Here is a 12,973-nt window from a genome sequence, read left to right as displayed (position 1 = left end):
ACGTTTTTACGTGGGTTTATGGGACATGTAGTAGTCTATGTAGTTCGTTTCATAAAACGGTCGTTTGTGATTAGATAATTATGATCGATTTGAATGAATTAACTAGCGTTACAGGACATTGAGTGAGTCTATGATAACATTTAAGTTGCACTACAAAGATCTTGACAAGGAAAAGTGGAACAAGAACTCACAGCGCCCAATTTGCAAAATTACACCAAAATACGCAAGAGGGCACACTAGCACAATATTATTTTACAACCTGTTACAGCACTACGGATAATAGAAACATAACGGTGAGATTTAAATAGCCTTGTTGCTGCTGCCATGAGTGACATAAATTACATGGTATATAACACAATTTATTTATTTATACATGACTATACTGTGGTCTGTTCATTGCGTACTTTTTGCATTGGTTGGTATACAGTAGTCCTAGTCTATTCTAACCATACAAGAGAATATGTTGATCGTACAAGACACACGTAATGAATCACAATTAGCCGTAAAACTTTACCTCCGGAATTCCGCTTCTATTCATTCACAGACCAGAAAGCACAAAACATCCTGTGTAAAAACCTATTTAGAAATGTCTGGTTTTACAATCTGTGTGTGTTTGTGTGTGTTGCCCATAGAGGTTTGTAAGGGGCCATATTGTTTAAATTTCGGATGAAGCTTCTCAACCCAACAAATGTAAATATGTTTGTTTTATTGAGGCAAGTTATACCTGGTTTTCTATTGATAACTATTGTGTGGCATGTGTCTCCATTTTGCTTATGGCATTAAACAAATTCCCATAGTTCCTGCTCATTGTTCTCTTGAACCGTTTCCTTTGGGAAATTCTCAGCCTTGGATTTGGAATTTAGTTGGGGATAATTACTGGAAACCGTAAGGGGGCAGGGAATGTTGAGTCAAACGGCACATTCTCCGTGCATGATTGGTTCGGTTTGCCCACAGCAGGCTCTTCCATTGGTCAAACAAAACATCAATCTGGAGCATTCGAAGTCTTACAACTTCGAAACTTTTTTTGCGTTGCGAAAGGGTCAAATTACAAACTCCTGGCTGTAACCGATCTCAACAGACAGAGAGAAGAAAACACTTTTCAATTATTTACAAACTTGTACCTGAGACAAAGAACAGTTGCATGGTGGACAGTTGGAAAAGTGTTTCTCGGGTGAAGACGAATATCTGGGAGAAAATGTTGTGAGCGTAACTATGCCACGGAATGCCATAATGAAGACGAGATTTTACCAGGAGTGAATTGACAATTGTATCAAGACTGCCTCTGTGAACCACTCACGCCTTGCATCCGGTTTGAATTGAACGAAAGGTAAATTCAGTTCTTGGCACTTGATGGTAAAGATGTGGACAAAGGCTTTACTAACACAATGTCAACTAGAGTAGCCTACATTGAGAACTTGGGGAACTCATCGAGGTTAGTTAACATGAGTGGTTGCAGTCCAAAGTGGTGTGCCATTTAAGAAGAAAATGTATATGCAGTTATAGGTCTACAAAATTAAATAATATGTTGTATCGTGAAAAGGCACGTCATCCCATTAAGTTTGGGATCTCATGTTCCTTGTTTTGGCTGCTGTGAACTGGCTACTTGATTGACAGCTGTCAGGAGACATGACTGATGCAAATCCCGGGCATTTTGAAGTTAATCCCTGACGTTCACAATGGATTAATACAACCTATCTGAAATAGACTACATTTCAAACTTTTTCCTGGTAAGAAGTTGGACAGGCGTATTCATTCACACAAAAAAGATCAAAATGCTAACCACGTTCTGCCACAGGTTGTTTACATAGTCCTTAAGTAACCCCTGAACAAGCCGTGTTGTATGGTGAACAGAACCTTCTTTGTGTAGCTTTCTATAGGTAGGCCTGTGAAACCATGTAGTCAGCTCATTATCTCCTGGAACATTTATCACATTAATCAAAGCCATGTTGTCACGTAAATCATGGCTCTAAACAAGAGCTGCACCTTTTAGCGCTACCCGGCTGTATCTGGGATGAAGTGATTTATCGCTGCTTTTGCCAGTGTTTGTCTCGCCACGCTGCCACCCTCGCCGGACTAGCTGTGGAACACTACCAAGTCGGTCAGTCACAGCTGTGGTTGCGGTCGGCCAGCTCATGCGGCCATAAATGTTGGTTTGACCACTCTAGAGCCAGACTGTAGTTACACTCTTTACGCTCAGTCAAGGATGCTAAGTGCGATAGTCATGGTTGCCTGCTCGTTTCTCAGAAGCAGCGGTGTAACGTGTCATGCTTGACTGAGTCCATGGTGGCAAACAGACATACAGTAACTCATTTACGAGAGGCTCTTCAAGGTGTTTTATCAGATTTACTGGATGGCAAAGTTCAGATGGCCAGTGCGGGGACCCAGTCTCTGTGGTTGTCTAGGAGATGTACAACAGTCTTGAGAAATGCTATTCTGCAAAGGAGGAGTTGGAGGATAGTTTTGTATACAAGAGTTTTATAAACAGTCGGGTCCAAAAGTCTGAGACTACATTAAATGTGGAAAATGAAAATCACAGCGTGCCTGGCTCTCACAAGAACATGGGTCATCAGGTTTGACACAAATGTGTGGTCTTCATGCATGCTGTCAAAGACTTCAATATTGAGTGTACTGATAGAAACGCAAAAACTGTCATTCTATCTGTCTTTTTGAGAGTCACTTTGAGAGTGACTGTGTGTCTGTCTCTGGGTGTGTGAATCAAACACTGATAAATACGTGCATGAAAACCCATGAACAGAACAAAACAAAAACATACAATACAATCAAACATACAGATCAAGGAACACTATCAGTAAAAGCTACTCTATGTTTTAGTCAGACTGGGATCACCACCAGTAGCTCACTGTTCTCCTTAGCCCACTTCCTGTTCTGATTCACCTGACCGTTACATCACATCCTTTTGTAGACTCATCCTCTCAGTAGGGCCTGACCACATGCTCACAGCTGCAGGGAGGGGTCAGTGAGTCTGTGAAGCAGTCAGGAGCTTCATCATGCCACTAGCTTCACACCTCATCCAGTCCCCAGGTTGTACTCTTAAGTGTTGGGTCAGTGATTGGATCAGCGGAAGTCCACTTTTTCCTGGTCGGCGAGACGGGAGCATCGTGGATCATTTAACCCTTGTGCTGCCTTCGGGTCACATGACCCAAAGGTTCATAACGAACCATCGTTGTGTTTACCCAATTTTACCCAATACAAAAACAAATAAAAATAATTTTCTTTTAACCTTCGCAATGTGGGGGGTCTGAGACAGCCCAACGGTTAAAAGAAAATGCTTTACTTTGTTTTTGTATGCGGTAAAGATGTCGCAATACGACGGTGGGTCACAACGACTGATGGGTCAGAATGACCCGAAGATAACACAAGGGTTAAATTGAGATGGAATGGTCTTTAGTTAGACAAAGGGGTGTAGTCCAACACAAACCTTTGAGTGTGTGTGTGTGTGTTTTAACTCCAAACGTGTTTGTTTGACCTGTTGCATCAGGGCAGACCCACCTCACCATGCTCTATTTTTTGCCAAATTTCTGATATGAATTATTAATCTGCAATCCATTTTATGATGGAACGTTAATTATTAATGTAACAGCAGGCTTCAGCAGATCTGAGAAGACTGTAAAAAAGGCGTGTGTGGGGACTGACTGTCACCCCCCCCTCCCCCAGGGCACACTGCACCCCTGATAGACAGTGTGGGAAGATGAGAGTGTGTCACAAAACACACACACACCACTCATCCAGTGCACACACACACACACCCATACGTGCACACACTTACAAATACAGAGCTGAGCCCTTCTATACTATTACATAATAGCTTTGACTGAAGTGGAGAGGAGTGGACAAGGGAAGGAAGAGGAGAGAGGGTGGGGAGGGGAGGGGGAGAGAGAGAGGGCGGGGAGGGGAGGGGGAGAGAGAGGGGGGGGGGATTCGCACAGAAAAACTTGATGAAAGATGAAATTTGGGCTGCTGAGCAACGCTCGTTAGCTGTTTGATCCTGCAGAGCTGGTGCAGTCGGTGAGCATCAGCTCATTCTCGACACAAAGCACGGATGCACTTTACGTAACCATGGAGATTGTCTATTGTTTCTCCTCGAGATCTCTGGATGTCTTGACTTCCTGTCTGCGCCTGCCTTGGCTGTACTGTGATGAGGATACCTCCACTTCGGCTTCTGAATGAATAATTATTTTTGTTCGTAAAGGAAAAATGTCATATGCCTGAGCCAGAAAACGCATAATGAAACCATATGGGAGTCAGGTGGCTGAGCGGTTAGGGAAGCGGGCTAGTAATCAGAAGGTTGCCAGTTCAATTCCCGGCTGTGCCAAATGAAGTTGTGTCCTTGGGCAAGGCACTTCACCCTACTTGCCTCGGGGGGAATGTCCCTGTACTTACTGTAAGTCGCTCTGGATAAGAGCGTCTGCTAAATGTAAATGTAATGTAATATCGAGACGCAACACTCTTACATTTACATTTAGTAGACGCTCTTATCCAGAGCGACTTACAGTAAGTTCAGGGACATTCCCCTGAGGCAAGTAGGGTGAAGTGCCTTGCCCAAGGACACAACGTCATTTTTGGCACAGCCTGGAATCGAACTAGCAACCTTCTGATTACTAGCCTGATTCCCTAACCGCTCAGCCACCTGACTCCACTCTTATTCAACCAGTAACACCTGTTATGGAGGTGGCTGCTTTTCAACCCAGTGCCCTACAGAATCTCTTCCCATTGCAGCCGAGTGGTCTGTCTGGTTTAGAGATGGAACCGGTGAGACTGAGAGTGGGCAAGGGTTCAATTCTTACTCATTTAAAAATGAAATTTTCCCTTTAATTCATCATGACCAAAACGCCAGTAATTTCGCTTTGCATGTTTACGAAAGACCAACTGACATTTGCCGCTTAACTTGCTTATTCCCACTTCAATCCACTATGCACGCATCACTTCCGGATATAGCAGAACCCAGGTCAACAACTTCCTGTAGGGAGCAGTTACGTTAGTTTTCAAATCCAAAATGCCGTTTTGTATAGGAGTTCTTTACAATGTTTGCTTACTGTGGCACTGATGGAACTTTGTCTTCTTTGATGGCTTAAATAATTAACCGTGAAAGCGAGCAGTTTGGTTCCGGTGGTGTTAAACATGTGTGATAATCGCAAATTAAGTGAACCGATGTTGGGTGGCCGCTAAAATATTTGACCTCTGCAAGTGGGCTGTAAAGTGGGAAAGGTCGGGAATGGCTGCACTCGTTTGTTCAGGCTGAACGCGAGATTGTTGATGTCCTAGCCTGTGTTTAACGTTACTCCAGCCAATTACTCTGAGCTCTTGGCAGCAGCGACAGCAACTTCCTGGGTGTGTAGTTGCTTTCTTACAAGCTAGGTTGAATATCAAACCTTGGACACAGGCCAGCCCAGCCCCTCAGATAGCCACTACTGACAGGGTGTGTATCTGTTAGGTGGTGGTAGTGATGGTGATATGTGTTTGGCGTCAGCACACAATAGCATTGTTTCTGTCACATCGCCTATTAAAGCTGTGCCAATGTAAACAAGTGGAGCCGGCCCTGGCCAATCATTGGGCTTGCTGAACCACTGGCTTTAAATCTGACCCTAACAACACGATTCACTTAGTTACTTGACAGGAATCCTGGGTGGAAAAGCTTGTCATCGTTCAAGGCAACTTTACCAAGAACACACCCCTGTCCCTCACTCTGCCAGGGGGAAAGACTGAGGGAGGAAGAAAGGAGGAAGGGAGAGTGAAGGGGGAACAAACAAGGGTGTCTCTCCATCTGTGATTTTGTTGTGTCATTCTTTGGCTTTGACTGAAACTACAGAGAACCTCCTGGGTATCCATCCCATCTGCTTTGGAAGTGTTTGGATTCACCACTATGAGAGGGAAACACAAACTTCTCTCTGTCTCAGTCTCTCTCTGTCTCTTTCTCTCTCTCTCCCTCTGTCTCTCTTTCCCCCTTGCTGTCTCTCTGTATCCCGAGGTGTTATTTTCCCGGATGACAGCCTAGATCTGACAGGAGAGAAATTTAATGAGCCTTCTGAAAGCCACTCAGAGGTTGTCTTTTACTGTAATGCACTTATGACGTTGTCTCTCTCTCTGTCTGTCTCTGTCTGTCTGTCTCTCTCTCTGTCTCTCTCTCATGGCAGGTAGTCAGACAGGAGAAGAGGAGACTGTGTCGTTCCTATCCTGCTGGTCTCCTCGAAAAATAGTTTTCAAACCTTTAGAAGCGTTTTATTTTTTTCAACAAAAAAATACAAAACATTTTTGTGGTAGAGTCATCAATTACTCATCAATGATGCAAACCTATTTTTTTTTATCGCAAATATTTCGTCAGCCTTTCAAACCTCTCACTCTCTCTCTCTGTCTCTCTCCCTCTGATGAAGCAGATTGGTATTCTTGGAGAGACAGAGAGGCCGGAGAGAAATGAAAAGGGCGACAGTCACACGTAGAGACGAGGCGTTGGGAATGTGCGAGGAGGAGGACGGCTCATGTATAGTCTCAGCAGGCGGCCATATTGAGTCAGTCACATTAATGACCCCCTCTCAGCCTCTCCTTCCCTGTACGCAGGCCCCAAACCAGCCCCTGTCACTCACGCACCGCGCCAATAACACTCACACTGCTTTCCTGTGGGAAGGAAATTATGTCTTGAAAGCTATATTTATAAATTGGATGCGACGCACCGGTTGCAAATGGCAATTAACGTTCCACTAACGCTAGTCTGGATTATATAACTGTCTGACTTTTAACATCCGCAGACTGAGACTGAGTGTTGGGCAGAGAACCGGAGATGCATTTAGTCTGGAGGAATATGTAATACTCCACCTGTTGTTGTTGTTGTTTTGTGGTTGTGTGTGTGTGTGTGTGCAGTGGTGGCAGCTGGCTCATCTAGCAGAGGAGATAGAGAGGATGTTGGAGAACATGGCCCTGTGACCCACTGTTTATAAGCCGCCGCTATGGGTTGAGTCACTAGGGCTTTGGCAGGCAACACACGCACACACACTCTCACACACACACACACACACTCTCTCACACACACACACGCACACACACTCACACACACACACGCACACACACACACACACACACACGCACACACTCTCACACACACACGCACACACACTCTCACACGCACACACACTTTCACACACACACACGCACACACACAGACCAGCATGTTGGCTCCTCTCCCTTTAAGTCACATGCACTCCAGCACCTGTCAACTACACACACACACACACACACACACACCTTGCCAACTATAGAGACACACACACACACACTCTGTTCTAAAAGTGGATTAGGCTGAGGAAACTCTACAATATTGCCTGTTTTACATAACTGTGTGTAGTGATTCGCATCTCTCCTAACTGCTGCCCAGCCTGACAGTCTTTCTAAGTGGTTCTCTGCTGGCACATCCATACACGTATAAAAACTCTTGTTGCTCTCAGACCCCTATTCATCTACGACGTTACAGTGTTTCAGTGCTCCTTCCTCACCCGTCGGTATCTGAAGGTCTAGACTACCATGCTTAGAAGATGTGTGTGTTCCCAGATGGCTTCCAGAAGTCCTCGTTCCAGACAAAACATCTGTTGTTTGTTTTCGTTCCGTCTCCGCCTGTATGACTACTCGCGAATGTTTATATCGTTATATATGTTTTTTAATTGTTATTTCTTTCGCTTTGTTTCTCGCCCTCCCTCGCTTTCCTCCTCTTACTTCCCCCACTCTACGCCAATCATTCCTTTTCCATCCTATCTCATTCTTCCTCCCCCCCTCCCCCACCACCTCTCTCCCTTTGTCCCTCCGTCCGTCCCTTCTTTCCTTCCTTCCTTCCTCCCCCACCACCTCCCTCTCTCCCTCCCCCCATCCCTCCCTTCCTCCCCCACCACCTCTCCCCCTCCCTTCCTTCCTTCACTTCCCCCACCACCTCCCCCACCACCTCCCTCTCTCCCTTCCTCCCACCCTCCCCCCCCTCCCCCACCACCTCCCTCCCTTCCTCCCTTCCTCCCCCCCTCCCCCACCACCTCCCTCCCTTCCTCCCCCCCTTCCTCCCCCCCCACCTCCCTCCCCCCTCCCTTCCTCCCCCCCCTCCCCCACCACCTCCCCCCCTGCCCCACCACCTCCCTCCCCCCTCCCTTTCTCCCCCACCACCTCTCTCCCTCCCTCCGTCTCCAGAGCTCACCATGGACTCCTTCAGTACCAAGAGTCTGGCTCTGCAGGCGCAGAAGAAGCTCATGAGCAAGATGGCGTCCAAGAGCATGGCCAGCCTCTTCATCGACGACACCTCCAGCGAGGTTCTGGACGAGCTGTACCGGGTCACCAAGGAGTACACGCGCAACCGCAAGGAGGCGCAGAAGATCATCAAGAACCTGATCAAGATGGTGGTCAAGCTGGGCGTGCTGTACCGTAACAACCAGTTCAACGGAGAGGAGCTGGTGTTGGTGGAGAGCTTCAGGTTGGTCCAGGGTTTGTTGGTGAAGAACGAGGGGAGTGATGGATGGATGGATGGTTGAAAGAAGTATAAAAGCTGGTATAAAAAGTTACTTAGCAAAGGATAAGGGGATACATGGAAAGATTGATGGATGGACAAACAATGGCGAGGCTGATGTGGAGGGAAAACACAAAATTATACAAAGACTAAATACCTTGCTGACTAACTAGTTTAGGAACAGATTGTTGCACTAACCAATAGATGAACGAGCTGTAAATAAAGAGTCTAGCAGATCAAACAGTGATGCATCAAGGGAAATCGGATAGGAAAATGTATTCATACATTGTCTCAGGCTAATATAAGCAACCCACACCTAGCACTCATCATGCTAATGTACGTACATGGAACCCTGGTACACATCTACACAGTGCTCTCTTAATACAGGGCATTCCATTCCATATATGTTATAATTGTATTCCCTGCAAACCACCTCGGCAGATTCTACTACCAGCTCCGTAATATGCGGAAGTGGATCCTCCTGTAGTGATCCTGTTCTGTGTACATGCATGTGTACATGGTGACATGAATAGACATACTGACCTTATGACTAAATTGGTGATTGATTACATAGGTATATCCCATCAAATAACTGATTCTTTTTTCATATCGAAGAACAAGGATAGATCATTAACTTTAGTTAAACCTCTTCACTGCAACTGGTGGATAGATACAGTTGTGGACCCAGAGACAAAAGGTTGGATGGATTTATCAAACTTGATAGATGTTTGACTGAACCTCCCTATAGGAGGACCAGCAACGACCCTCTGCTACATATGCTGAGGAACAAGAGTCCTAAAACATCTTCACCTGTGAAACAACACCCTCAGTTTTGAATCCGTTCAGTGATTTCCTAACTTTCTTCTCCTCCGTAGGAAGAAGGTCCACACCCTGGCCATGACGGCCGTAAGCTTTCACCAGATCGAGTTCACCTTCGACCGGCGGGTCATGAGCGCCATCTTGAACGACTGCCGCGAGCTGCTTCACCAGGCCATCAACCGCCACCTGACGGCCAAGAGCCACTCCCGGGTCAACCACGTCTTCAACCACTTCGCCGACTGCGACTTCCTGGCGGCGCTGTACGGGCCATCCGAGGTGTACCGGGCCCACCTCCAGAGGATCTGCGACGGGGTCAACAAGATGCTGGACGAAGGCAACCTCTGACCCACCACCCCCTGTCCCTGACCCTGTGACCTTTCAAATCCCCCGAACCCTATCTCTGATCCCTGTCGTGACCTCGACCTTTGCTGCGTCCGGGCCCAGTTCGCGACACGTGAAACGTCACCATCTTCCTCGGCTCCCTTCCGAACCTGTTTCAGTTGCAACAGGAAGAGAAAGATGTACAAGCACAGTGTTTGAGGACGCTTTTACTGGTTGGGTTTGATGTTGTTGTTTGCCTGTCAGACATTATTGTACACTGAAGGATGCTCCTAGCTAGTCAATCCAAAGCCTCTTTCACGCTTGTCATTATATTTGGATGGAAAGCCTGAGGTTGTAAAATGCATGTTGGTTTAGTTTAAATTCTATGCAGTCAACCAACAGTGACTTAACACAAGGGCTATGAAGTCTCTTTGCTTTTCAGATCAACTGCTCTAAGTTCCACTCTGGAAAAGATCTAAGATGATTCAAAGGCCCACGCGGTTTGGAGTTAGAAGGAAAGGAACATGGGTGGTTTTGACAACTTCGACATCCTGACTGGAATCCGGAACTGGGTCCAGACAGGAGTTGTGACCAAACCCAAAAAGCACAGTTGAGAATTACTATACCAGGATATTGTGATATAACGACCTATTTTCTTTTTATAATCCAAAGCTTAACAGTTGCACTTTCCAACATCACGCCTCCAGTCTCTATTGTTGACGCCACACACATCCAAGTAATATAACAGAAGCAAGTCTGAAACTCTTAAGGTCTAATCTCTGTCAAGAAAGTGTTTGTGTTTTGGGTCGGTGCACTTATAAACCTCGATTGGCTTCATAATCAGTCATTAACAGCCGTCAGCCAGCCTGCCACACCAAAGAGGCGTAAATACACAGGAAGTAGATTGTAGATTGGAGCTGTGTTGACTCAGCTAGTAGGCAAACCTCATCATGGCTAATGCTGACCTCATCTGAGCCAAAGGTAAACAAACCAAAGAAGAAGAAGACTTCTGCTACTGATCCACAAAACGAGGAACAAACAATACTGTACACACACAGCTGGTTTTAGACGAACATGTACTATGTTTTTGATCTGTTTACCCTGAATGTGAAATCAGTAAACACATTGTTGAAGGTAAAAAAAAGGAAGGACAGTTTACCATGAAGAATATAGCTGTAACACTCCATAATACTGTAAAACCCCTTTTTATATGTCCATTTGTTACAAAGACTCAAGATGTATGTCTTCAGCCCTACATACATTTACATGCACTTATTATATATTTTTTTGCATTGAATTGCCTTTTCTTATAATTTTTTTACCCGAAAGATTGAGCTCTGGGCTAAATAAAATGTGCCTCAAGTATCTGTGTGCTGTTCCAGATCTGTAGAGGCAGAGTAGGGGAGGTGTTTGTGGGTCAGGTACTTTAGTCCTGGAACTCATAGCCGGTGGTCTTGAAGCCGGCACAGGGTTTAGCAGATTAGACCAGAGAGAACTGAAAGACCTGATTGGCCACTCCACAAGAGCCCCCCCAACCCCCCCAGACCCCCCTCTCACCAACTCCACACCACAGATAGTTAAGCATTTCAGCCCCCAATGAAAGGCGATTGAGATCTCGGCTCGAATGAAGTCCTTTTTTTCAGGAGTGAAGATGGTCTCTCTCTCTCTATCTCTCAGTTTAATGAAGAGTAGAATAGATTGTTCTAGTGAACTCCCACCTCAGCGCATAATGGATGTTCTCTCTCTTGTCTGTGTGTTTGTGTGTGGCTGAGCGTATCTGGGAGATGGAGTGATTGTTCCAGTTAGTATTCTGTCTGCATGCCCTATCTGAGATAGCTGCATGTATAGACTGACTGACAGTCTGAGGCAAAGAGAGCTGTTTTCCTCCTGCATCTACACGACTGTGTCCTTCTCTCTCTCTGCTTCCTGACAACGAACAGCTCGCTTCTGCAGCTCTGCCAAAAAAGGAGTGGAGTGTTTGCAATCAGGAAAACTATCTTCCAAAGAAATTAGAAAAACTAGAAAAAACTAGTCTGCACTTAGCGATGATGATGATGATAATGACGAGGATGATCGTGATGATTGTTGTGACTTCTTACTTCACCTTTCCGTTCTGTGATTATCTAGTTTCAGTATGTATATTTTTTTATGTTTTGATGCTCATTTCAATCCTGGTGGCGTTTGGTGGATAAAAGTAAAAGGTCTGTGGCTTGAATGGTATGAATCCCATACGTTGATTAAGCCTGGACTAGAATTCAATCAGTAGGTATTGTCTAAGAAAAGGGGTTGTTAGGTCTAGACTAGGCCTAAATCGTGTCTAGACTAGGCCTAAACCGTGTCTAGACTAGGCCTAAACCGTGTCTAGACTAGGCCTAAACCGTGTCTAGACTAAGCCTAAACCGTGTCTAGACTAGGCCTAAACCGTGTCTAGACTAAGCCTAAACCATGTCTAGACTAGGCCTAAACCGTATCTAGACTAAGCCTAAACCATGTCTAGACTAGGCCTAAACCGTGTCTAGACTAGGCCTAAACCGTGTCTGGACTAAGCCTAAACCATGTCTAGACTAGGCCTAAACCATGTCTAGACTAGGCCTAGTCTGTGACTGTTTTATATGTTGTAGCTCCCAGACTCACTGTGTCTCAGGGTACCGTCTCAATCTCAGATCCCTGACCTGGTCCAGACCCACACTGAGGGATCGTAGTGTGAACTGCAACACAATACGTTTATACATTTTATATCACTGCAGCTGAAAATGAATGGAGATGGTTATGTTGTGTGTGTATATATACTCGGTTTGATTGTGAGGTATATTTTTTATTTTTCACTATACTCTTAATGTTCAGCACACATGATGTATTTGTTTCAATGTTTTCTCTGTACTAGATATACATACCCTATGTCACACTGTATTCAACAAATAAATACAAATACTCCTTTTTTAATTAATGAATAACGTGAGGTCTTTTAATCAAGCTGCGTCTCAGTGTGAAAAATCGAATGTTTTTTTTTGGGGGGGGGGGGGGGGGGGGTCTGTAATCAACATGACTGAGTAGCTGAAAGCATTAGCTGTCACTAATGACCTGAAGTCAGATTAGGGATTTCTCTAAGAAAGGATGTGTTGTAACAAGAATTTCAACCCCATGCAGGGTGGCAGCTGCCTGTAGGAGTGGGTAATCTGTTAGTCTGACCTGAATTCAGACAGGGAACTCAACCTCCACCCCCCCACCCCCCCCCCCACCACACAACCAGAGACATAACTTCCTATCCGAATGAAACACTTCTGTTTAGTTCCTCCCCCTGGTTTAATCTTGTAGAGTCCATTCAGGGGATGGGGCCTGTCT

At 45.4% G+C, this 12,973-nt stretch overlaps 1 protein-coding gene across 1 annotated transcript; it reads left to right on the top strand.

The window, feature by feature from the left end:
- Nucleotides 1-929: 929 nt before the first annotated feature.
- Nucleotides 930-12,574, top strand: tnfaip8l1 (tumor necrosis factor, alpha-induced protein 8-like 1). The gene is made up of 3 exons (XM_062450779.1): nt 930-1,327; nt 8,179-8,458; nt 9,367-12,574. Exons 2-3 carry the CDS (start codon nt 8,187-8,189, stop codon nt 9,653-9,655), a joined length of 561 nt encoding a protein of 186 aa, XP_062306763.1. The 5' UTR covers nt 930-1,327; nt 8,179-8,186; the 3' UTR covers nt 9,656-12,574.
- Nucleotides 12,575-12,973: the final 399 nt, after the last annotated feature.

The sequence above is a fragment of the Osmerus eperlanus genome, chromosome 24 (assembly GCF_963692335.1).
Source record: "Osmerus eperlanus chromosome 24, fOsmEpe2.1, whole genome shotgun sequence".
Classification (NCBI taxonomy): Eukaryota; Metazoa; Chordata; class Actinopteri; order Osmeriformes; family Osmeridae; genus Osmerus; species Osmerus eperlanus.
Note: the sequence above shows the minus strand (reverse complement) of the source record. Positions and strands in the feature narration are given on the sequence as shown.

Coding starts and splice junctions, on each gene's coding strand:
- tnfaip8l1 (XM_062450779.1), top strand. CDS start 8,187: ATGGACTCCTTCAGTACCAAGAGTCTGGCTCTGCAGGCGCAGAAGAAG. Junction 8,459..9,366: donor GTGTTGGTGGAGAGCTTCAG/GTTGGTCCAGGG, acceptor TCTCCTCCGTAG/GAAGAAGGTCCACACCCTGG.